Source organism: Mixophyes fleayi, chromosome 6 (assembly GCF_038048845.1).
Source record: "Mixophyes fleayi isolate aMixFle1 chromosome 6, aMixFle1.hap1, whole genome shotgun sequence".
NCBI lineage: Eukaryota > Metazoa > Chordata > Amphibia > Anura > Limnodynastidae > Mixophyes > Mixophyes fleayi.
Window position 1 is genome coordinate 125415236 of NC_134407.1, and position 26461 is coordinate 125441696.

Sequence of the window (26461 nt, forward strand, 5' to 3'; positions counted from 1 at the left end):
ATTTCTGTCATGCCTCATCTGGCTTAACTCTTCCCTTAAGAGCCTTGTGTTTTCCACCTGTGCCTCGGCAACTTGTAGCATCTGAGCTTGCTGCTGTTGCTGCGCAGCGGCCACATTCACAAAGGTTTTCAGTACTTCCTCCATGTTGACGTCTGCGCGGGTTGGGTAGCGGAAACTTGCTTCCCAGAGCATCCCACTCCTGACATCACTTGTGGCAAGAGCCCGCTACTGCAGAAGCACACGCGAACAACATCTTCCTTTTTATGGTGCTTTATTGTCAGGATGGTAAATGTTTGACACCGTATACTTATACAGCAATCATGGAGACCCTAAACACTAGCTATACATAGTCCAGCTCTCTCTCAGGACCAGCCAGCTCACCCAGCATTGGTCTCCCTGAACAAATGAAACAAACAAGCTTTTATACATGATGCTCCTCCCCCAGCCTTAGCTTGATGGACAGGTGACACACCCACCTTCTCTTTAAAAGAAAACACCCATCAATGTGCCTTTGTTTGCAGAACCAGACACGCCCTGTCTGTTTGCTGAGAGGAAGGATTTCAGATCATGTAAGTTTAACCAAATTTAAACTATTGCTTTTCATACATAAGTTTTCACTCTAGGTGCATTACTGCACAAATGTTTTACTCTACTTCCCTGCTTTCTCTGTATATTGCCAGCTAAATGCCTCCTTTTGTTACTATATATATATATATATATATATATATATATATATATATATATATATATATATATATATATATATATATATACACATTGTGGCAATGGGAGTGGTTTTCCACAGGCCCCTCAAAGTGGAATTAGCTATGGAGCTAACAGTCTGCAGGTAAAAGGCTGCAAACCAAGTTATATACAGGTGTAGCACTGTGCTTGGGTTCAGTTATGTACAGGTCTGCGACATGTGATAAAGTAAATGTAAAATGTGATTTACTTACATGCTTTGACGTGTTTGTTTCCACAGCTAGCAGCAGAGCTGATAGGGGTGGCTGTGCTGAATATGCGTTACAGAGCACCTGAGGAGACTTCCTTTAAAGACAAGGTGGGAGTGTCGCCTGTCAGTCATCCAAGCCTATGGGAGGAGACCTGTGTATTTAACCTTGAGTTGTGCTCTTGTCAGATGTGACTGATGCTGAACTAGTTGGCCAGTCAGTAGTGAGCTGGTCTGTGTCTAGTAAGCAGTAGGGTCACCAGGAGGTGCAAACAAAAGGGATTGCTTGCTGGTGTCATCCTGACAGAAGAAGTGCCATTTATTGTGATGCAAACAATAAATATATTTGATTTAAAACAAGAAGTTTTTTTTTAGTGTTGCTGATATCTGCTGGGTGTTCTTGCAACAGAAGGTGACAAAAGTGCCACAAGAAGGGTGCGTTTTTGTTACAATATTATATATATATATTTATTTCAATTCTCCATGTACAATATAATTTTATCAATCAATAGGTATCAATATATCAATCCAGGCTGTAGCACTCATCTTTATATCCCCATCATATATCATTCTATCACAATATTGATATATGTGGCTTCTGCTTCCTGTTAATATACTTGTAACAACTGGGAGGTCTCCCATTCACATATCATATTTTAACTTCCTGAGTTAATCACAGAACAAACACAGTTTGTCTATGGACTTATTGCACACAGATGATCACATACACAGACTACTCCAGTCTGTGAAAGAATGATTTTCTTGAATGTTTTAAATGTTACTGTGACACATTGTGCACATTGTCATTATATTTTGTAATCTTAACACTGGTGGGAATTATACCATAAATAAAACATTTTGATGCCCATTCTCAACCTACTTCTTTCTGCTCTATGAGGCATACTGAATACTATCCTTTAATTCACGTTGGACTTATACATTTAATAAGATCTATGTTTATTGTAAGCCACTTCAAAAAACATTTTTTTTTCCTGGCATATTCCTTGCTAAGTGTTTAATGGAATTTTATAAGAAAAATAAACAACCAGAATAGAGGTCACAAAGGCTGAAACTTCCACTGTCGCCATCTGCCAACCAGTGGGAATCCTACAGCCAGAGTAGCTACTCGGCTACTCTTGTTGTCTGTAGCCACGTGGCAGTAGAGTGGGGTTCCCTTGGACTTCATCACTGTAGCCAGCCTAATTATCATTGTACGAATCACTCCTAGATTCCTGTAGAGCAGTGTTTCTCAACTCCAGTCCTCAGGACCCACTAGCAGTGCAAGATTTCCAGGTGACCAGTGAAATAATTATACCACCTGCTACACTGTGTCAGTCAGTAATGAATACACCTGTGCTCCAGCAATGGGATATGGAAAACATGCACTGTTAGGGGATCCTGAGGACTGGAGTTGAGAAACACTGCCGTAGAGTCTTTCTGTGTACCCCATACGTAATTCTGAAGACTGATCACTCAATACCCATTCAACAGGATGCCCCACACCTCCATTTCTGGCATACACTGTTGGAAATCGCTGGATACATCGTTTGACATGACGTTCACTGTGTTAAATACCACCTAGTGCCCAGACTGCATTAACAAGATTTGCTTCATCAGGGTTTAACTTAGAGAATTGCAAGTCACTCTATAGAAAACAGAGATAGAACAGAGAGAAATTAAGGCTGATGAGAGATATGCTAATTTGAGAGATCCTGTGTTAATGTGGTTTAATATTGACTACATACAAGAAGTATGTTTATTCAGGATGGTATGAGGCACAACGTTTCAGAGAACATGATCACATCTTCAGGTTTAACAATTACATGAAAAAAGTGAAGATTTAAAATGCAGCATTGATGATCTAGTGTTATAGTTAACCAGTTAATTAAATGTGTAACAAACATTGTGAAACCATTAAATGAAAAATTTACAATATAAAAACATAGTACTGTTATAAGCTACACACTGCAAAAACAAGGAAAAATAACATTAACAACAGACACATGGATTAATACAGAAGGAATAGTAAACCAGCTCAGGAGACAGAGCTTTAATACACTATAAAAAAAACCAAAAAAAAAAAACACAGGGACTCGAATTGAACCACAGAGTTTAAAATAAAACATTCATATCTTTATTTATAATGTGATATAAACATGATTGGAAACAAAACATGATTGTTCCAAATTCTTGATATAATGTCCGATGTTATATTACCATGCGTTAGTTGTCCCACATACTTCAAAAATTTACCAATCTTATCACCTTATCAATCAACTTACCCCCAAGGATTGAAGATTATGTACAATATGAGAGTGATATGTTAAGTTTTTAGCTCATTAATCTCTAAATTGGGTATAGTCTATATAGTTAATTATTGTGATGCACGGAGATCAATAGTTAATCATTAAAACCATCCCAGCTCATACTGCAAAAGACACTTAAAGCCATATGCAACACTAACGTTTTCAAAAAAATAATATTGAACTATGATGATGATGATTTTTCAACTTTGTCACAGACACTGCTATTATTAGCCTTTTAACTTAAACTAATGTCTTAAAGAAGATTATTATAGTTAATTCAATCAAAGGTGTAGTCACAGTTCTATATTCCATTGATTTAGTCTCTTCAATTCCAAACTTAAATTAAAGAGAAACATTCCCCTGTATTTATATATCCTGACACTTAATGAAGAGAGACGCGTCAATTCTAAATCACAAGTTACCGCAATCCGCAAATAATATATTTACCATATTGTTAAATGTATGATAGTATATGTCAAATTGATATCATGAGACCTTAATGCTAGTTTGAAATTGAAAAAAAAAACGTTGATTGTAAAATTTACTAATGCATTTCTAGAAAGGTAACAGCCTTAGTGCTAGGGTCAAATAAATAAAGGTTAAAATTTCTAATCTGGATTTTATGTTCAGCTGGACAGGTTTTACTTTTCTGGTTGGTCTGGCCAACAAAGCATAAACCACAGGGACATGTAAGAAAATATATAACATTCATGTTGCCACAAGTGTTGAATATGAATGTAGGAAATGGTGTACCCAGACTGGGATGGTAAACATTTTCACCTTTAATAATCAAAATGGAGCAATTACATGATGGACATGGAAATCTGCCTTTCTTTATTAGAGCCCAAAAAGTATGTTTTGTTGTGTGTGTTTCTTTAAGTATTAGTATTTAGCATTTAATATTTGTTGCTGGAAGCTCCACAGTAACCATCTGCCACTGAGTCGGAATCCTGCCTTCTGCATTGCAGCTTGGCTTTTCTTATTATCAGGAACAGCATGAGCATATATAGGTGCCCCTCTACTGTGATTGACAGCTGCAAGCTTCAAAAGTACTATACGGGCAAGCCCCATATTCCTGTAGGCTGGTTCAGTATAGCCCATACGTATCTCCGCAGAATGCTCAGTGACTGACCAGGCAATAGGCTGGTTGACACCTTTTTTCCGGATACAGACATTAGGAAAGTTCTGGATGCAGCGATCTACGAAATGAAGTCCAAACTTGTTGTTGCGAAACACTGACTGACCTTGAACAAGGGGAGCTTCATGGGTTAAGAGTGGGGTAAACTGCAACTCATCTGAACTGTATGAGCAGAGAAGGAGAAACAATTAAGGTTTTTACCTGGTATTTATCTGAAACCTGTCACTCTCTACCTTTACAGTTAGACTTCCCCTGTCTCTAATCAATCATCACCTAGTCTGTTCTTTGCTTTTTTCAACTAGACATGTTGGAAAACCCTACAGTATCACTAATGTTATGCCATTATTTTTTTTTAGTGCAAACCCCCTTCCTTTTCTTCTATGGAAATCTAGCCTTACCTCTTTATTTACTGGTATGTCCCTCTATAATCACATGCTGCAGTACGAATCCAGGTCATCGGTTAAATGTAACAGGACACATATAATACCCAGTCTACATTATGTCAGCTCTCTTTATATCTATTATTCATCTCTCCTTCTGCTATGTCTTTTACTTCCACACATTCCCCACAGTTCTTTGCTACCCGTTTCAAAATCAAAATATATCAAAAGAGATTTCTACTCTCCTGACACTGGACTTGTGATAATCAAAACTGTAGAAACATCTCTTCTTCTCTCTGCTAACTTGCTCTCTTCACCCCAATTATTGCAGAGCTTCACCTTTAAATGTCCCCCCAACATCTGGTATTTCCCTCTCTTACCTTCTACCTACCTGTAAAAGACTAACTTTTCCCAAGCTTTGATCAAGAGATTGTCCCTCCCACTCACAACCCCCCTCATCATCATCATCAACATTTATTTAATGCGCCAGCAAAATCCGTAGCGATTTACAATTGGGAACAAACATTGATAAGACAATACTGGGTAATACATACAGAGAGAGGTAAGAGAACCCTGCTCGCCCCTCCATAGTATTTTTAAGTTGGCTAACAAAATTAATTTACCGTTTCTATATTACAGAACTGGCAGAGCCGTGGGAAATGGCACTGCATGTAGCATCCCTCAGGGCTCTGGCTAGGGGAAGGGGCATGCACTACCACATTTAACCAGGTAGTAGTGTAGCTTTAACACTCAGTATGAAACATACCTTTTTCAACTATAATATTGCAGAAATAATTTTCTATCCAAATCCACCACCAAAATCCTCATGTATGCTTTCATGCCTTGAACTGTTGCAATGTCTTCCTTTCCTCTTTCCATCCTACTATAAGCAGCTAGTGCCACGCTATCCAAAATTTATGTCACAGTCACCCTCATGGCTTAGTGACAATCACTGTATTACCTACAAAATTCTTCTCTATTCAATTGCACTTTCCTACAAATTATCATCTATTTATATAGCGCCACTAATTTTGCAGCACTGTAAAGAGAAAATTTGGCACTCACATCAGTCCCTGCCCCGTTGGAGCTTATAGTCTGAATTCCCACACACACACACACACACACACACACACACACACACACACACACTAGGGTTGTCAGCTGCCAATTAACCCTCTGACCCCATTTCTGTACAATCCTTTCCCTTTCACACCTTAAAGCTTTCTATCTGACTGTGCTTTCTCTGTTAGTTCAACGTTCTTGATCTACATTAACATCTATCTTCAGTTTGATTCTGAAATCCTATAGTATTGATGGGTAGAACTGTTGCAAAGTCCACAACTCCTTTTATTTTACATTTCGTTTTACATTTACTTTTACCTACCCGTCTATCTTTGTATGTGTCCTCATAGTTAGACTCTTCCCCGTATGGACTTCTTTACTCTTGTACTGGGATATATGAATGTCTTGTTGCACCTAATCTCTGTCTTGCATGCTGTAACACACTGCACACTAAATGATACATACATACCCACAAACATTTCATTTAATCTCTTGTGGGCATTGAATGTATTTTCTACATCAAATGTATACTAAAAATGCCAATAGCAATAAATAAGATAAATATTTGTATCTAGTCACTCACAATATGTATTTCCCAAGCTCACACCAGTATTACAATAAGTAAAGCCTCTGCGTCATATAAAGCTGGTGTGATCCATGACACCCTTTCTAAGCAGCCTAACAAAATAATCTGTAATATCTCCCTAGACCTACAATGAAAATAATAAGAAAAGAAAAACTTTGTTAGCCTTACAGAGGACAACAAAGGTTTTTTTTAATAATTGACAGTTTTAATACAACCCAAACAGAAAATGGATCAATTAACAATGACCACACCATATTTCAGTTACACATTTCATGATGGTTCCTCTTTGCAAGATATTATATTCTTGTCAGAATTCACAGACTAGGAATTCAGTCAAAACAAATGTATTATGGATACCATCCCTTTCACCGAAAGTGGAGTAGTAACATATATGTGTTGAGTGTATGAGCCATTATGGTTGTAAATGATTTAAAATCAAATTGCACTTGAAATACACTGGCCCAGGTCAGAGGCAAAAACAACATTTCTAGAGGGGGGGGGGGGGTTCTAAAAGCTTAATTTTGGAACAATGCAATATACCTGAAATGGACAATGTTTGGTTATGATGTGACATTATTGTGATTCATTTTACACTGCAAAATGAGTTCACTTGCATATACCTTCAATTGGTAGTATTGGAAGGAATAGATGTCCAGAGGATATTCTACAGGAAGAATTAGGCCTACAATTGGGGAGGTTCCCACCTGCATGTCACCTGATAACAACTAATGGGGATATTCATGTCTGAAAACAATAGGGGCGTTTTAGAGTTGGATGTAAAAATTGGACTCATATTTTGCATTACGCATATTCTACTTGGGTTTGAATAGTAGGATCAGGGGCAGGGCCGGACTGGGACTAAAAATCAGCCCTGGCATTTAAAGCACACAGGCCCACGTGGGCTCCATGCACTATATTGTTGCACACTGATGCTGGCGCAGTACAACATGATGTAGTATGAGTGTGTGTGTGGGGGGGGAGGGGGTATTTATTTTTCCTAATGACCCTCAACATTACATTATTAGCACCCCAATTACATCAATAAATACCATGACAATACATTATTAGTACCCAAATTACAGCAATAAATAACCCCCTACACACACTCATACTACATCAATCACCCCCACATTACAGCAACCGGCATCACCCCCCACATTACAGCATCACTCCCCACATTACAGCGTCCAGCATCACCCCCCACATTACAGCGTCCAGCATCACTCCCCACATTACAGCGTCCAGCATCACCCCCCACATTACAGCGTCCAGCATCACCCCCCACATTACAGCGTCCAGCATCACCCCCACATTACAGCGTCCAGCATCACTCCCCACATTACAGCGTCCAGAATCACCCCCCACATTACAGAGTCCAGCATCACCCCCCACATTACAGCGTCCAGCATCACCCCCCACATTACAGCGTCCAGCATCACCCCCCACATTACAGCGTCCAGCATCACTCCCCACATTACAGCGTCCAGCATCACCCCCCACATTACAGCGTCCAGCATCACCCCCCACATTACAGCGTCCAGCATCACCCCCACATTACAGCGTCCAGCATCACTCCCCACATTACAGCGTCCAGCATCACCCCCCACATTACAGAGTCCAGCATCACCCCCCACATTACAGCGTCCAGCATCACCCCCCACATTACAGCGTCCAGCATCACCCCCCACATTACAGCAACCGGCATCACCCCCCACATTACAGCGTCCAGCGTCACCCCCCACATTATAGCAATACCCTCTCCTACTTATTAGCAATACTAAGCACCAAACACACTACAACATTGCCACCAGCACGCCACCCCATACTACAGCAATACCACCAATTATACAGACGCCACTGTAGGAAACAATGTTTTGCTTTTTTCAAATCTCCCACAAAATAGCAACTACGAACAGAGTACTTACACACACATATAGGTAACAGGTACCCTTTTCCCTCAATGAAATAGTAATGGCAGAATTTTCATGAATCATTCCACATGAAATAAAACTAACATATATATAAAAAAAAAACATAACTATTGAATGATCAGTTGAACCCACATGGCCGCATTAAAAGTATTTCCATCTACAGCAAAATGTCAGAGAAAAATATTTTTGTTTTACTACAGTAATTGGATATGCGTCTTTTCTATTCATTTTAAATAACACAGTATATAAATTAAGGGGGATAGAGGAGGTGGGTGAGAAATAATTGGATGTGACCCATCATGATCCATCAGTTTGATTAGATAGGAAACATTTAGATTATTTACCTGGAGACGTCTACCCCCTTGACTCACAGGCAGGGCTGACAAGAGGAATTTTGGGCCCTGATACAGCAACTTCTTTGGGCTCCCATCATATTCAACAATGAAAAACTTGCCTTTGGCAGAAGTTCATATGATGCCACACCGTAGTGTGCCCAGTTCATATTATGCCACATCGTAGTGCCCCAAGGTCATATTATGCCACATAGTATTACCCTCAATTCATATTTGGTCATGCAGAAGTGCCCACAAATCATATTATGGCATAGTAGTGCCCCCAAAACATATACCATACAGTAGTGCCCACAAATCATATTATGTCACAACAGTGCCTCCAAATCATATTATGCCACAATAGTGACCCCAAATAACATTATGCCATAGTAGTGCCCCCAAATCATTAGTAAAGCTCAGACAAAAACTCATTCACAAATAAAAATTGGTACAGCATATCAGATTCTGAGTGTGAGTCCCAAGAGCAGCTTAATACATCATTTACAATGCAAACAAAAATAGATATATTGACCCAATTACAGATAAAATTTATGACAAGCAATGTTTTTTCCTCTTAATTAAAAATCTCTGTACAGATAAATATGCAAAAAACCTTACAGCGCAATAATGAGCAATACATAGTGTTAAACATTATTGGATACGCTGTAGTGTTCCCAGTTCAAGAAAGGATGGTTAAAAACATATTCCACACGAGAAAATATATGAACTTACCTGATTATGGCATCCTGTGTTCTGTTCTCCTACTGGGCACGCTGGGCGAGGAGGGATCAGCAGCTGTCAGCTCACACAGGCAGTGGGGAGCAGGAATAGAGGGCAGTGGTCGAAGCAGAAATTTAGGAGTGGGGGTATAGAAAATATAAGTGAATGGAGTATGAAGGCTTGATTTTTTATTTTTTTTAACACTTGTCCCCTCTGTGCATTTCCATTCTTCATTACTACTTGTGTTTTATGATGGCTGCATCCCTGACATTCCCATTCTTAAGATGTCTCTCCCTTTACACTTTCTTTTACCTATGCCCCTGCACCATCTTCTCCTTAACCCCCTGCACCACCTTCTCCGCTGTCTCTCACACATCTTCCTGTACCACCTACTCCCCTGGCTCTCTCACACGTCTTCCTGCAACCTCTACCCCCGGCTCTCTCACTCCTCTTCCTGCACTCCCTACCACCCTGGCTCTCTCACCACCTCTCCCAGAACCCCCTTCCCCTTTGGCTCTCTCACCCCCTCTCCCAGCACCCCCTTCCCCTTTGGCTCTCTCACCCCCTCTCCCAGCACCCCCTTCCCTTTTGGCTCTCTCACCCCCTCTCCCAGAACCCCCTTCCCCTTTGGCTCTCTCACCCCCTCTCCCAGCACCCCCTGGCTCTCTCACCCCCTCTCCCAGAACCCCCTTCCCCTTTGGCTCTCTCACCCCCTCTCCCAGCACCCTCTGGCTCTCTCACCCCCTCTCCCAGCACCCCCTGGCTCTCTCACCCCCTCTCCCAGCACCCCTTCCTCTTTGGCTCTCTTACCCCCTTTCCCAGCACCCCCTTCGGCTCTCTCACCCCCTCTCCCAGCACCCCCTGGCTCTCACCCCCTCTCCCAGCACCCCCTGGCTCTCACCCCCTCTCCCAGCACCCCCTTCAGCTCTCTCATCCCCTCTCCCAGCACCCCTTCAGCTCTCTCTCCCCCTTTCCCAGAACCCCCTTCAGCTCTCTCTCCCCCTTTCCCAGCACCCCCTTCGGCTTTCACCTCCTTTCCCAGCACCCCCTTCGGCTCTCTCACCCCCTCTCCCAGCATGCCCTGGCTCTCACCCTCTCTCCCAGCACCCCCTTCGGCTCTCTCACCCCCTCTCCCAGCACCCCTTCGGCTCTCTCACCCCCTCTCCCAGCACCCCCTTCGGCTCTCTCACCCCCTCTCCCAGCACCCCCTGGATCTCACCCCCTTTCCCAGCACCGCCGGCTCTCACCCCCGTGACCCCCCCCAGAAAATCGCGGAACCCCCCCCCCCGAAAATCGCGGCACCCCCGCGACCCCCCCCCCGAAAATCGCGGCACCCCCGCGACCCCCGCGACCCCCCCTAGAATCGCGGGCACCCCCCCGAAAGTCGCGGCACCCCCGCGTCCCCCTCCCCCCTCTTCAGTAAAAGAAAAAACAAATTAAAAAAAAAAGTAAACTCACCAGTGTAACTGGCTGCACAGCATAACGGGGGAGGGAGCTGGGGAGCGCGCAGCAGAGGTGGCTGGTTCCTGGAACCAGCCACCAAGAAGACAGGGGGAGTCGGGCCGGCCCATATAGCCATCGGCCCTTCTGGCATTTGCCAGAAGTGCCAGATGGCCAGTCTGGCCCTGATCAGGGGCCATCAGTACAGGAGGGCATGGATATATAAATCAAGCATGCCACATAGAAAGGCTTCCAATTTTGACATATATCTTTAACATACATTTTTTTTTAGGAGGTATATCTTTGTGTGCCCAACAGACTGAGTCCAAGAATCCAAGTTGATGATGATGATGATGACAATATATTTAAAGTTGCCTATGGGAGCCAGATTGGGTCAGGGCAAACTCACCTGAGGTACATCTTTCTATATGGTCAAATGGTGTACAAACATATCACGCAATTCAAGCATGAGCTAGATCCTGGGACATCAGGACCAACCCTAAGTGCATGCCTGCACATATATAAAAGCTGCCAAATGGTTAAATCTGCATAAATATTTTCATTCCATGTGCTAAACTTTTAAATGAAATTATATTTTTTTCCTCATTGCAATTAAAATATACATTTTCTGGTTCTTGCAGTAATACAAACTAAGCATATGGCTATTAATTGCTGCAATATGTATATAAGAACAGTTGCACATTTTACAGTACAAAATAGATGCAAAAATAATGGCATGCACGACATGATGGAACACACAACTAGCTGGATATTAAAGATGAGAGGGAGACATTTGTAAATGGCAGGATTTGTTTGCGACATAATTCTGTGTACATTTCTTTTTCACATTAGTATATATTTAAATGATCTTGTATGGTTTGTTGTACCTTATTGTGCTCTGTTCCATTTCCTCTTTCTCCATCCCATCCCTCATGTATAACAGGTTGCTTGTTGTATGCATGGTGCTTCCATAAGAGGAACTAACCTCTTGAAGCACCTTCCCCAACTCTGGTTGACATCCTGTAATAGGTATATTAATAATTCATTAATAGGAATAAAGTTATTTAAGTTGATAAAATATTTTTTATTAAGAAAGTACTGTAGCAAAAGTAAAAATATAAATGAGTAATAATTAGTATTCTGTTTTGCACATAAGTTAAATACTAACTGTTTTTTCATGTAGCACACAAATATCAACTTTAAATTTCAGTGTACAAATAAGCTATCAAGTATTTGTGTGCTACATGAAAAAACAGTCAGTATTTAGCTTATGTGCAAAACAGAAAACTAATTTTCATCCCTTGCATTGTAACATTGTTTTGTCCAGGAGACTTAAATAAGAAACTTCTTAATTTAAGTTCCTTAATGAATCAGGCCCAATATGCTTATTTTAAGAAGAAACAGGGAGATAACAGTGAAGTTAAGATGGATTTTCATCTTAACTTAAGAAATTATTCACTTACGCAGTGGATTTTGCTTCTTAACTCCCTTTTCTGGGCATGCACAGAGTGGATTTGCTTAAGATAAGCAAAAAACCTCCACCCCAAGCACTACAAATAAATCACTGAAAACCAATCACACCCATGTGGAACACGCGTGTTTGTGTGTGTGTGTGTGTGTGTGTGTGTGCTAAGAGAGGAACCTAAGGAAAATTTAACCCTGTTTGCAGCCTGCTGCTGCAGAATAACTGTGTTCCTACCTGTGGCACATATCCCTCTTTGCCACAATATATATATATATATATATATATATATATAAAAGTTAACCCGTGCATGATACTCATGCATTTTAGTCAAATCAAGCTACTTAAGGTGTTAAAAAGGTTCTTGTCATGCATTTGGGCCATAGCCCAGGCCTCCTCAGAGGAAGAGCGTTACTTCCCGACGTAAGCGCCCTTTTTTAACGTGGTTTTGTCCACATGTCACCACCTCATCATTCTTCTCCATCACCTCATCCTTCATTTTCATCGCCACATCTATCCAGATGTCTATCCAGACACAGGGATCTCTATCAGCAGTCCTGAGTATCACACTCCTCTCACTCTGTCACCCCCGGCAACCACCAACCACTCCCCACTGTCACCCCAGGCAACCACCAACCACTCCCAACTGTCACTTCTCCTTCAAGAAATATATATATATACTTTTAAAATCTTTATAAACACTTTTAACAATTAACAAATTAAAAACATTTTAGTATACCAAATTTCAGCCCTTTCTGAATTTTTTTTTCCACACACACTAAGAATTTAGTAGGTCAGTGTATAACTCCGCCCAGCAGGTGGCGCTGCAGCTTGGTTTTATTTTTTACACACACACACACACACACACACAGACAGACTAACACACGCCACTAAGCATTTATATTGTAGATATATATATGTGTGTATAAAAACGTTGTATCATATACATTTATAAAGTTAGTAAATAATAATAGAAACAATAGGGATTAGATTTATTAGTTCTGTGAGAAAGCATATGAGAATGAATAACTGATAAACAGAAATCTTGGTTTACCAGGCAATACATTCCCTCCCCTCCAAAGGGTCTGATCAAGTTTCAATGGAGCACTTAATTTCTTTCTGTTTTTCGCTTTTTCTCATCTTTAGTTTAAAATATTTTGCTGCTATAGGCCCAAGAAACGTGGAGATATCAGTATACAACTTTTAGCAAAACGTTACCAATAAAAGAGGTTTTAATAATTAGTGAACTGGAATGCCTTCTTATGTCCAAATCCTGTCTTTTAGTGTAAGTGTTTCACACTGTGCATGCTCATTAAATGAGCGTTAACATTTGCGATGTTATGAGCGTCTTGTCGCTATCCAATAACGATTTGTGTTTCCAACGCACAAAGATTTATTCTCAAAAAGTAGCAGTATATATATCTTAGCGAAATAATAGTAAGTACAGCCGTTACTTATCGCAGACGCTCTGGATCGAGTAAACAGTCATTCAGTCCTGAAGTCTGTGGTCTAGGTGACTGAACTCTGGATGAGGAGCTGCTGCTTATATGCAAACAGAGATACAGTAAAACAATGCAAAGGTGTGGCTTGCTTCTATTGGTCCAGGCATCAGGAGGGTCCAGGGGGTTGCAGATCATAGGCTAGTTTAAGCTCAGGAATCCAAAGGAGGGGGTCATCTCACCAGGGGATGAGCTCTGATCTTCCCGCCAAGATTTCTAATCATAATAGTCTATAATTCCTTAACATTAATAACTTGCGTATGCACTTTGCAATCCCTTCGCAGAGTGAACCGGACAGTCGCAAATGTGAAGGGGATTAGTATGATACCACACATGATATGATTCCTTCAACGTGTACCATATGTTTTACTGATATGCATATAACTTATAATATTACATATAAATACTACTATATTTTGACATAAATGACTATGTGTTGCAACTACCATTAATGTGTACTATTTTACAAGTGTGTGTCATTGTGCGAATGTATGTAAAAGACTAAATACTGTTGTTGCCACGTGTTGTAGCTGCGTATGCCCTTCCACGCCGTAGCGTGCCCTTTCACGCCGTAGCGTGCCATACTCATCTTTTCAAACAAAGACAACCAAGTTTGCTCGATTTTATTTGAAATGACTTTATCCAATTTGCTGACTTCGACAGCTCCACCCTTTGATAGTGTAATAAACTATCACCTAATCACCGTTTCAAGTTCAGGGTTATACAACACTTCTTCACATACCATGATCTCGGTATCTTGCACCACCCTTTCAGTCTTCTTCTCAGTGTTACTCCCAGAAGACTGTTTTCTACACTTCAACACAGTCGGAACACATTTGACACATAAACCAATTGCTAAGATGACACCCAGTATAAGGAGAAGGAGCTTAGCTACACTAGCAACCATTTCCTGTACCCACTCCCTCAGACCAGAGAACCATTTCACAGGGTTCAACCACGAGAAACAACCTGCCATCTTTTCCCCGACCTCGTATAACGAAGAATTATGGTTCCTTCGAAAATCCCATTTCAGTTGCAGAATTTCATCCATCTTCCGGTCTATAACATCCTTAGGGTCATCCATATTATTGGTGATGTACGTGCAACATTTGACACCAAACTGGGTAGCCAACGTCACACAGTACCCACCAGTAATAGAGGTGAGATCATTCAGTACCAGTCTATGTTGCACCAACCCCTTCTTGTACGCTTGTAGCTCCCTTCCAGTATACCTGAAAGTGTCATCATACATCTCGGTGATATTATCTATTAATTTAACTAGGTTTTGGATATATTTAAAGTTTAATGTTCCCCGAGCGGTCCTGGTGAGATCTAGAGCAACCATAACTTGAAACCCAGCGGTTTCACTAATCAATTTTGTAGCTATGGGCTCCTCACCAGGAATCATATTTCTCTTGCCACGGTGTTCATACTGTGTGTGTATGTGTATGTATGGTGGTGATGTAGTCTTGTGAATACCATCCATTTCTTCATGAGTAATAGTCATGATTTCAGGAACCAGTTTAGCTAAAAAACACAAGCCCTTGGAACTCGGAGTCACCCAGGAATAAGCTTTCCTCCCACAAACAAAGTACACATCATCAGGGAGAACATAAGGAACAGTATGTCTATTAATTATATCACACAGAGTTTCGATAAAACTACCCATGCCTAGTGTCTCCATTTGCTCAAGACACGTGTCAGCATGGATGACATTTTTGCAATTATCTATAGAGACTTTTCCAATGGATACTTTCTTATGTTTGGTTACACGCCCTAATTTGTGACTTCCATCAACATTCCTGCTTATTGGTGGCCTCAGTCTCCCTCCAAAATGAGCGTGGCGAGCCATTGTCTGATCTGATAGGTCAGCTTCCCAATTCTCCAGACGCTTTGCATGAGAGATATTTAGACACAGCAAAGATCTGTCTACAGAGTATTGTCGAAGCGTTAGACTAGGAGACCTAGAGTTGTTGTACCTCCCCTCTATTGGCCTCCCACCCCTCAATTCAAATACTTCAGAGATGTTTAATGGGAATGGCACTAGTCCTATGTTATGCTGCCCCTGCGGCACATGAGAGCACACCCAGCACTCTGTTTGGTTTAGCACCTTACCCACCAGGGAGTGATAATCCTCCAAAGGATGCCCGCCCACATTCAAATTACCGGTGGACTGACATCGCTGGATGCACCTCTCTTCAACTAGGAAGTCACAGAACTTGCAGATACAATACTCATCAGACAATAGCCCCCTCACACTGTCTCCGAGTTCCCGAGCTAGCAGACCTTTTCATAACCCCTGGACCAAGCTTAATAATGGACTGCTCTGGGTATTCTAATAACTTTTCCTCGATTTCCATTTCATCCGCATCACTGCTAGAACCTTCCTCTGTCCTCCATCCTCCTTCACAAAAATAGAATGTCCTAGAAAAAGTAAAAATAAGGAAAATCCTGGAACAAAAGAAATACAAAAACCGCCACTCCTTAGCTGGAAAGATAGTTCTGATGCAACGTCTCTGGCTTAGGTGTCTTGACTGCGGGCCTTAGGTCTCCCAGAACAGATTTACGAGTGACAGATCTGTTTCATCGGTCTCAGTTTTATCTCGCACTTTCTCCGGGTAATTGACTCTCCTGCAGTGGGTGGAATGGACCCAAGTGTCTCTCTCTGCAACCTTCAGTGATGTAGTACTGGTCAGCAGCACTTGGTACGGGCCTTCCCAACGGTCTGTTAAACAACCTGAACGTAAGAAATTGCGGATCATAACATAGTCGCCAGGTTCAACATCATGACAATTCGTTTCTGGCATACCAGGTGACAGCATTTTGAGTTTTTGTTGTTGTTTCAGCTGTCTGCTCATTTTTATAAGATATTGCACAGTCACTTCATTATTACACTTTAAGTCATCTTGCGGACTCACGATCAAATGAGGTTGTCGTCCGAACAGTATCTCAAAGGGGGACAGATTAAGAGGAGGTCTAGGAGTGGTTCGGATGCTATGGAGGACTAGTGGCAAAGCTTCAGGCCATGCCAACCCAGTTTCAGCCATTATCTTACCAAGCTTGTTCTTTATAGTACCATTTACTCTTTCCACCTTACCACTGGCTTGTGGTCGGTAAGGGGTGTGAAGTCTGCTACTGATTCCCATGAGTTTACACATATTTTGGAAGATATCACCAGTAAAGTGGGTACCCCTATCACTTTCAATGATTCTAGGGATACCGAACCTACACACAAAATCTTGTACAATTTTCTTTGCAGTGAACACAGCAGTATTAGTGGCTGCCGGATATGCTTCTACCCAACCGGAAAACACATCAATACATACTAACACATACTTTAGATTCCTGCACGGTGGTAATTGGATATAGTCAATTTGTATTACCTGAAAAGGTCCGTCTGTAGGAGGGATGTGGGATGGCTCAGTTGGAATAGTTTTCCCGACATTTTTCCTCAAACAAGTAAGACATGACATTGTTTTCTTACCAGCCTGAGAGGAAAATCCAGGAGCACACCAGTATGCTCTCACCAGTTTGCACATACCTTCTTTACCCAGGTGAGTCAGACCGTGTGCTGCTTCAGCCAGGCTTGGATAGTACGTTCGGGGAGCTACATGCTTACCTTGTCCATCCCTCCAGAGTCCTGAGGACTCTTGACCACATCCCTTCGCCTTCCAGACCGCCTTTTCCTGCAGGGAACACAAATCTTGCATTTCAATTAATTTCTGCATGTCTGCATGTCTAATGTCTGAAAAACCATCATAGTCTCGGTCGATAAAGTCATAAGTTGCCCTGCTGCCTATTTAGCAGCTTTGTCTGCCCTGTTGTTGCCCAATGACACTGGGTCTTCTTCAAAGGTATGTGCTTTGCACTTTATGATGGCTACCGTTCTGGGTAATTGTATCGCTGTCAAAAGTCCTTTTATGTGTTGTGAGTGTGCCACTGGCGTACCTGCTGACGTCGTAAAGTTTCTAAGATGCCAAAATGCCCCAAAATCGTGCACTACCCCGAAGGCGTACATAGAGTCAGTATATATATTGGCTGATTTACCCTCTGCCAACTCACACGCTCTCCTTAATGCTACTAGTTCCGCCACTTGGGCTGAGTGAGGTGGGCCAAGGGGTTCAGATTCTACCACATCCTGATCATCTACCACAGCGTAACCAGTACATAGCTCTCCCGTCTCTGTCTGTCTATGACAACTCCCGTCTGTATAAAACGTAAAATCTACATTTTTTAAGGGGGTGTCACGTATGTCGGGCCTTGCAGTAAAGGTCTGGTTCAGGTGTTCCATACAATCATGCGTGTCAGTACTCTTGCCTAACTCATCATCAACCAGGGTCTCCTCACCTCCCACCCTTTGTGTCTCTAGAGACACATACAGAAGGTATGTAGCTGGATTTAAGGTGCTACATCGTTTGATGGTGATGTTTGAGGGTGCCATCAGGGCTAGTTCCCACTTTGTGAATCTAGCTGAAGAAACATGTCTGGTTTGGGCTGAATTTAACAGAGCTGATACAGCATGGGGTGTATAGACAGTTGAATTATGTCCTAATACTACGTCTTCACTTTTACTTACCAGAAGAGCAGTTGCTGCTACACTTCTGAGACATGTTGGGATTGATCTTGCCACAGTGTCCAATTGTGCACTGTAGTATGCTACCGGTCAGCTTCCGTACAGTATAGCTCAAAAGGCTTTTCATAATCAGGTATTCCCAATGCAGGTGCTCTAGTCAGACTATCTTTAAGATTAAAGAACGCTTGCTCTGACTCTTCTGTGTGTACGACACATTCTGGTTTCGAGGAAGAGACTAGTTCCTGCAATAGTAATGCCAAAATAGAAAAACCAGGGATCCAGGATCTACAGTATCCACACATCCCCAGGAAAGTACGAATCTGCTTCTGGCTCTGCGGCAGAGTCACGTGTTGTATGGCCTCAATCCTGTCGGTTGTCAGGTGTCTTAGCCCCTTGGTGAGGCAGTGTCCTAAGTATTTGACCTTAGTCTGACATGGCTGTAATTTATCCTTTGCCACCTTGTGCCCTGTTTGTGAGAGATGAAGCAACAACAATTTAGTATCATGTAAACATGACATAAAAGAATCAGAGCACAGCAACAAATCGTCCACATATTGAATTAGAACAGACCCATTGCAGGGTTGAAAGGATTGCAAACAGTCATGTAAGGCTTGGGAAAAAATACTGGTACTGTCAATGAACCCCTGGGGCAGTCTGGTCCATGTGTATTGCAATCCCCTGTAGGAGCATGCAAATAGGTATTGGCAGTCAGGGTGAAGGGGGACTGAAAAGAAAGCAGAACATAGGTCAATGACAGTAAAATGACTAGCAGACGGTGGAATCTGCATGAGGATGACAGCTGGATTCGGCACTACGGGGAATTGGCTCTCAACAACTTTATTAATTCCCCTTAAGTCCTGGACTAATATATAGCCCCTCCCCCCACTCTTCTTCACAGGGAAAATGGGACTATTTGCTGTGCTTGATGTACGAATTAAAATCCCCTGTTGTAACAGCCTTTCAATAACAGGATATACCCCTAGTTCCACCTCTGGTTTTAATGGATACTGTGGGATTTTTAGAGCTATCCTACCACTTTTTAGATTTACCATGACAGGGGCTACGTTTGCCATCAGTCCAGTGTCCTGTCCATCTCTGGTCCATAGTGAACCTGGTATTTCCAGCAACATCCCCTTTACTTAACATGGACTTTGTTCTATAACAGTAGAGTGTAACATTAACCTTTGAGGGGTGTCCAATATATCCTGTACCTCATGAGTGACCTTCTCGGGTATATCTAGGAACACACCATCTGAAGTACAGTATATGACACATCCCATTTTACATAACAAGTCTCTCCCTAGAAAGTTAGTAGGAGCAGCTGCAGCCAAGAGAAATGAATGCTTAGTATGCAGGGGCCCGATAGTAACTTCAGCGGGTTTAGTTAGAGGATAATGTAACACTCTTCCCCTTACCCCCATAGCTGGAATAGTTTTACTGGTCACCTGTAGATTAAAAGGAGAGGTTATCACAGATCTGGTCGCCCCTGTATCTACAAGAAAAGTTTGTTTCCTACCAGCTATGTCAACTATCATTGTTGGTTCTTCTCTCAGACTCTCAGTTAACCTCACTGGCTGTAGACTACAGGTATGACCTGACCCCTAGCGCTGACTATTGCTTTCCCATGCAGCATTTGCTGCTATAACATGCACGGGCAGGTATGAGTCTTCTAGTCTATGTGAATCCCTCCTTGGAGGATATCTATGTGACCCTTCAGTAGACTTATGTCTTCCCTTTGTACAATCTTTCCTCATATGTCCTTCCTGGTTGCAATTGTAACATCTCAACATTCTGCGTTTCCTGTCATGTGGGTTATATACTGGTGGTCGTGTATGCATTCCCTCTAATGCTTGTATACTCACCGTCATCAACTTGTCACTCTTTTCTTCCCTTTTTCTAAAAATATTTTTGTCATGTTCCACAGCAATCTCTCTAAGAGAATCTACCGTGCTGCCCCTCCAACCAGGTTTGTACTCTTGTCTTTAGGTTTTCCTTTAAACCATCCATCACTACTGTTACTGCTACTTCCCTATGATGTGGGTTCTCCCTTACATCTGATACCCCAGTAAACTGTGTTATTGATGCAAGAGCTCTACCAAAATAGTCCGCTGCAGTTTCACTATCTTTTTGTTTTATGGTGAAAATCTTACTCCAGTTTACCACTACTGGAAAATAGATGGCTAAATGTTTGACAATTTGTTCTATATTTTCTTGATTTATCTCATCCGTCAAGGTGTCATCTTCCTCCAACAAACAATCTTTAAAAAAAAATTTGTATGTCAGTATTGGGAGGAAGACACGATCTCAACACTACACGCCAATCCTTATTGGTTGGTTCGTGTGCATTTCCTAAGTCTTTAACAAATTTCTGACACTTAGCCAACTCTTTTCTAGGATCTGGGAATTCAGTCATAATAGAACGTAATTCTGATCTAGTCCAGGGACAATGCATTGTAACATTCTTTAAAGGAACTACACCATCCTTGTCCGCCTTCCCATTGGGAACTGATATTGTGCGGACTGGATACGCACCCACTGGTTCACTGTCTTCAGAAGACACTACAGGATTTGGTCACACTACTCTCACCTATCTCAGCCATTGCTCCTTTCCCATACTTACGCTGAACCTCTAGCATATTAACAGCATGAGCAATGGCTGAAATTACAGTGGGTTCATCTTCATCTTCTGATACACTTGTTTTAAACTGACTTAAAACAGGATATAACTTAGCAATTTCTCTTTTTTCAGTTTTAATAACGGCTGTACTTACCCCTCCCGCCACATAAGGTGGCGAAGCGCGCTTGCGCTGAGTTCGTCACGCTTCTCAACGGCTACTTCCGACGCACGTGCGCTTTTCGTCATGCCTACTTCCGCTGTGCTTCGCTGCTCTGCCAAGTGTTACCTTCCATTTGCCACAAATTTCAAACAATCATTATTTTTATTCCTCACTTTCGTTGACTTAATCAACCATACTTTATCTTTTACAGTATTTAGTACCTCTGCATTAAAACTCCCTATTGTTGGGAAAGGCCTATCACAATCTTTGGTTATCTTGACCCACGTGTCGCAATACGCAGTTGCGTATGCACCATATTTCTTACACATGAAAAATCTATCTGAACCAATAGGCCCTTCCTTAGGCACTACCTTGGCCTTCTCTAGCGTTTGCTTAGCACCCATGTGGAACAATAGGGTCTCAGAAATATCACAATATCCTGCCACAAAAAAAGGTTCCAGCAATAACACAATATCCTGCCACTAATTTCAACACTACCGCTAGAGATATTTTACTGGCCCGTGGACGTATTTGCTACAAGCCGCGTTCACTCGATTTCCTCTTGGATTAAACGAGGACCCCTAATACAGAAATATCAATGCGGACTAAAGGGTTATCAGCTCCTCGATCACCCCTGACTCTCCAACAAAATCTGTTGCGTTTTATTTCATCTGGTAGCATCCAGTAAAGTCAATTACCAGCCTTACCAACGTAATTCCTCCCCGTTACTCCCAAGTCACAATCACGGCTTTCCTTGCCGTGCGGTGCAATCGCAACGCTTAAAGCTAATCCGTAAACGATGTGATTACCCTTGGGTGCACGTCGCGAAAAACTCATTCAGTTTCCGCCCCCGGTATACCTGCCTCTTATACCGTACACCAGTTGGGCACCTGCCTCGTCAGACAGCAACTGACACTCTACTCAACAAAAGATCAAACCTCAGTGTATTTAAAGTCACCAAATCACATGACATACACCTTTTCTGCACAGAAAATCAAAGTTCCCAACAATAGTAATAATGTCCCAGAGGTTTTAACAAGTAATTATACTATGCATGTATAACAACTATCAAAACGATTGTTTAACCACGTGGCAAATCTCCCAGAAGTTTGCGTACGCAAAGCAGGAAGTACACATACGCTAAGCAATGTAATACAGTTAAAACGCACAATGACAGTAAAAAGAAACAGTTTTCTCTTTTGTCCCTAGGTTCAGTTAGCGTACCTTAGATAATGCAAAACGGACATTCGGTTTCACAACACAGAGTAAAATTCAGGTTTTGAACACATTGCGTTCTTACCCGTATATGACGCGTCTCCACCCTTTGTTGTGGAACCGAAATCCGTTGGTCTTGCGTATCGTCCGGCAACGAAACCTCCAAACTCACGAGCCCCCAAATGGTTATGAGCGTTTTGTCGCTATCCAATAACGATTGTCGAATCTCGATTTGTGTTTCCAATGCACAAAGATTTATTCTCCAAAAGTAGCAGTATATATATCTTAGAAAAATAATAGTAAGTACAGCCGTTACTTATCGCAGGCGCTCTGGATCCAGTGAACAGTAATTCAGTCCTGAAGTCTGTGGTCTAGGTGACTGAACTCTGGATGAGGAGCTGCTGCTTATATGCAAACAGAGATACAGTAAAACAATGCAAAGGTGTGGCTTGCTTCTATTGGTCCAGGCATCAGGAGAGTCCAGGGGGTTGCAGATCATAGGCTAGTTTAAGCTCAGGAATCCAAAGGAGGGGGGTCATCTCTCCAGGGGATGAGCTCTGATCTTCCCGCCAAGATTTCTAATCATAATAGCCCATAATTCCTTATCATCAATAACTTGCGTATGCACTTTGCAATCCCTTCGCAGAGTGAACCGGACAGTCGCAAATGTGAAGGGGATTAGTATGATACCACACATTCCTTCAACGTGTACCATATGTTTTACTGATATGCATATAACTTATAATATTACATATAAATACTACTATATTTTGACATAAATGACTATGTGTTGCAACTACCATTAATGTGTACTATTTTACAAGTGTGTGTCATTGTGCGAATGTATATAAAAGACTAAATACTGTTGTTGCCACGTGTTGCAGCTGCGTACGCCCTTCCACGCCGTAGCGTGCCCTTTCACCCCGTAGCATGCCGTACGCATCTTTTCAAACAAAGACAACCAAGTTTGCTCGATTTTAATTGAAATGACTTTATCCAATTTGCTGACTTCGACAGCGACTATTCAGACCTGACACTTTTTGGCACTTATGACTCCTTATCACTGAAGAGGAGTGACGAGAGGGAAGGGGAGTTGTAACGTACATAATGTACATTAGACGTGTGTTCCAGCAATTCCCTACATATTCAGACTGGGACATAGATGCTGATACTCCTCAAATAGATGGTTTATTTGCAGGTGGTCAGGGGCAGGTGTAAGTAGATAATTATGATAGCGAACACCCAAAATATTGAACCTCTTGTAAAGTTTGGGAATGATTCGCAGACACATATTAAGACTTTAGTAGTTGCTCATCTATAGATTAAGATTTGCAAAGCACGTTATAGCAAAGATTTTAAAAAAATTGTATACGTTTAAATGATGCTTCATGTCAATTGGATTGGGAATATATAAAGTAAGAGGTTTTTGTACATGTTAGCAAGTTGGTCATAAGTGTCTGAGGGATGTGTCTTTTGTTCAGTGCATCTCATTCAGACAAGGATGCATCTTCTACTACTGAATATGGCGTACATACAAACTGCCTGCGACTTTGTTAATCACAAGTTATGCTTGCGCTTTCCTCTAAATATTGCCCAATGTAGAGATAAAGTAGTGGGGTTTACCACAGCGATTATATTCATTATAACCCTATGCTGCTTTTGGCTGTGGATTTGAAATAAGAAAGTAGTTTTGATATTATCATCATTAGTTTGTTTGTATTAAAAAAGTTTAGTAAGCTGGTTCGGGCCTAACCCTAAATCCCCTTACTTGATGCCCTGGGAACTGTACCCCCTGACATCCCCATTTGACACTTGTCTGCCCCGATGGTCAGTCGTGCCCACTAAATCTTCTCCAATACCTGCCCTACATGATCAGATGGTGCTCCCAAAACTTACTGAAAATGGTAATATCGTCCACGTAAGCCTGAGCAAAGTATTTACACCCTTCCAGCAGGTAATGAGCTACACGCTGGAAGGTGGCTGTCACATTGTTCATCCCAAATGGCATGGACTTCAAATCAAACAGGCCAAATAGGGGGATGAACACTGGCTGTTCTTTAACCTCTGGTGTCAGTTGTATCTGTTAATACCCTTTGCTCAAGTCAAGGGTTAAAATAAAGGTTGCTCCAACTAATTCGTCTAACAGAGCGTCAATGTGGGGCAGAGAATAGGCACAGTCACCTTGTTAATCCGGCTGTAATCTGCGCAAAACCACATTGTCTTGTCCTTCTTGGGGACTAGTACAACGGAGGACGTCCAGGGACTGCGCCATGACTTGATCACACTTAGCTCAAGCATCTCCTGCATCTCCCTATACATACACTCTTTGGCATCTGGTGAGACACGATAAGCGGGTTCCGTAATTTGCCTATGCTCACCAGTGTCCACATGGTGCATCATCAAGGAAGTCTGGCCAGGCTTCCTACTAAACTGAGTTGCAAAGGGCCGCAAAACTGCCTCACACTGCTCCCTCTTGCAGGCATTCAACTGTTCATCCCATGCACCAGCACACTAAATACTGGTCATTTTACTGTGAACAATAAATCAGGCATTTAGCCGATTGTTCACAACACACTAACATTGTCATTATCTTTTATACATTTGCGCCTGGGAATACCTGATTTATCCATTACAATTCTGGGGAGTAGGACTAGCCCCATTCCCTTCCTTTTGGCTGCTCATACATAGGTTTAGGAGCGCGGACCCCATCTTTGCCATTGTCCACAACTGTTCATCCCAACCCACATTCATCCAGACCACTTTCACATACTGGCATCCGTGAACAGGCTGTCAGGATCTGCCTAGCTTCTGTCAGGATGCTGCTTTATCATAGCAGTTCCTGTCTCTGGGATTGGATTTGACTTTATTATTGCATTTCACTGAATGTGTTATCGGCAGTACCTCTGATCCACCAGAGGTGCTGCTATTGTGCTTTGTTTCTCTGTCTTTTAGGAATTACCTTGCTGCACCAATTATCCCCTGCGCCTGGGTGTTCCCTATATATACCTGCCACTCCTTGCATACCTTGCTGGTCATTTTTGTTGCTGTTCCATGTTGCTGTGCTGTTCCCTGCTGTGCTCCTGGTTCAGCTGTTCCATGGAATATCTTCATATTACCCGTTTACCTGCATCAGCCATGTTCCTGGTATTTGCTTTCTGCATCTCCCTGCAATCCTCAATCTATACTTACACCATCCGGTTTGTACCATCCAGCAATAAACATTGTGTGTTTCACCATATCCGGGCTCCATAGCTGTAATTTCTGCATTGAAGTGTGACAGAGGTCAGGTAGTGGACCGCTTCCTGGGTCCTCAGTCGATCAGCAGTAAACCGATGCTACTGACTCCACATGCTTGTGGTATGCCTTCCAAATGTTCACATGGTAGGTCCGCTTCCGCCTACCACCGCTATCAAATGACACAACATAGGTGATGTCATTTAGGCGGTTTGAGACTATGTACTGTCCAGCTTAGGCAGCCTGAAACTTGTTCTGATGAATTGGCATCAGAATAAGAACCTTCTTCCCTACCTTAAATACACTATCAAGCACGCCCTGCTCATACCAAGTCTCCTGCTTGGTCTGCGATTCCGCTAGGTTAGCTTGCGCAAGCCCCATGACATTCACTCACTGATCTCTGAGGTTTATCACATACTCCACCACAGAGACATCTTGGGTGGTTATCTCTCCTTCCAAAGACTCCAAGGACAGGTCAGGAGGTCCACAGACTCTGTGGCTATATAGTGTTTCAAAGGGGGAGCAATCAATAGACTGCTGTGGCAGGAGGTGTGGCAGTTAGCGTTCCCAGTCCCACCCTTCAAAGTTACAAATGCCTGTAGCATGTGCTTCAGAGTGCGGATGAACCGCTTGCACAGTCTGTTAGTCTGGGGATGGTATGCGGCACTATGAAGTTTCCGCACTTCACTCGGGAACCTTATGCTACTAAATATTCCTAGCAGTGCGTCCACTATCTTTTCTGGAGTGATGGCAGACAGAGTCACAGCCTTTGGATACTGGGAATCGTAATCCACCAAGGTTAGGATGTGCCTCTTCCACGAATTACTGGGCACAGGAAGTGGACCTACAATGTCCAC

The 26461-nt window shown here is 42.3% G+C and overlaps 1 protein-coding gene and 1 long non-coding RNA gene across 2 annotated transcripts in view; one reads left to right on the forward strand and one right to left on the reverse strand.

Moving 5' to 3' along the window:
* Positions 1–1314, forward strand: part of LOC142160382 (uncharacterized) — a 43608-nt gene extending 42294 nt beyond the window's left edge. Inside the window, exon 3 of the long non-coding RNA XR_012693192.1 lies at positions 983–1314. This is a non-coding gene — a long non-coding RNA (uncharacterized LOC142160382). The remainder of the gene's footprint in view (positions 1–982) is intronic.
* Positions 1315–3045: 1731 nt separating this feature from the next.
* The window catches only part of LOC142161564 (glycine N-acyltransferase-like), a 63232-nt gene continuing 39816 nt past the window's right edge, over positions 3046–26461 (reverse strand). The window contains exons 5-6 of the mRNA XM_075217291.1: positions 11732–11864; positions 3046–4555 (exon numbers count right to left, since the gene is read on the reverse strand). Coding sequence (XP_075073392.1) covers positions 4138–4555; positions 11732–11864 — 551 coding nt within the window. The 3' untranslated portion in view covers positions 3046–4137. The remainder of the gene's footprint in view (positions 4556–11731; positions 11865–26461) is intronic.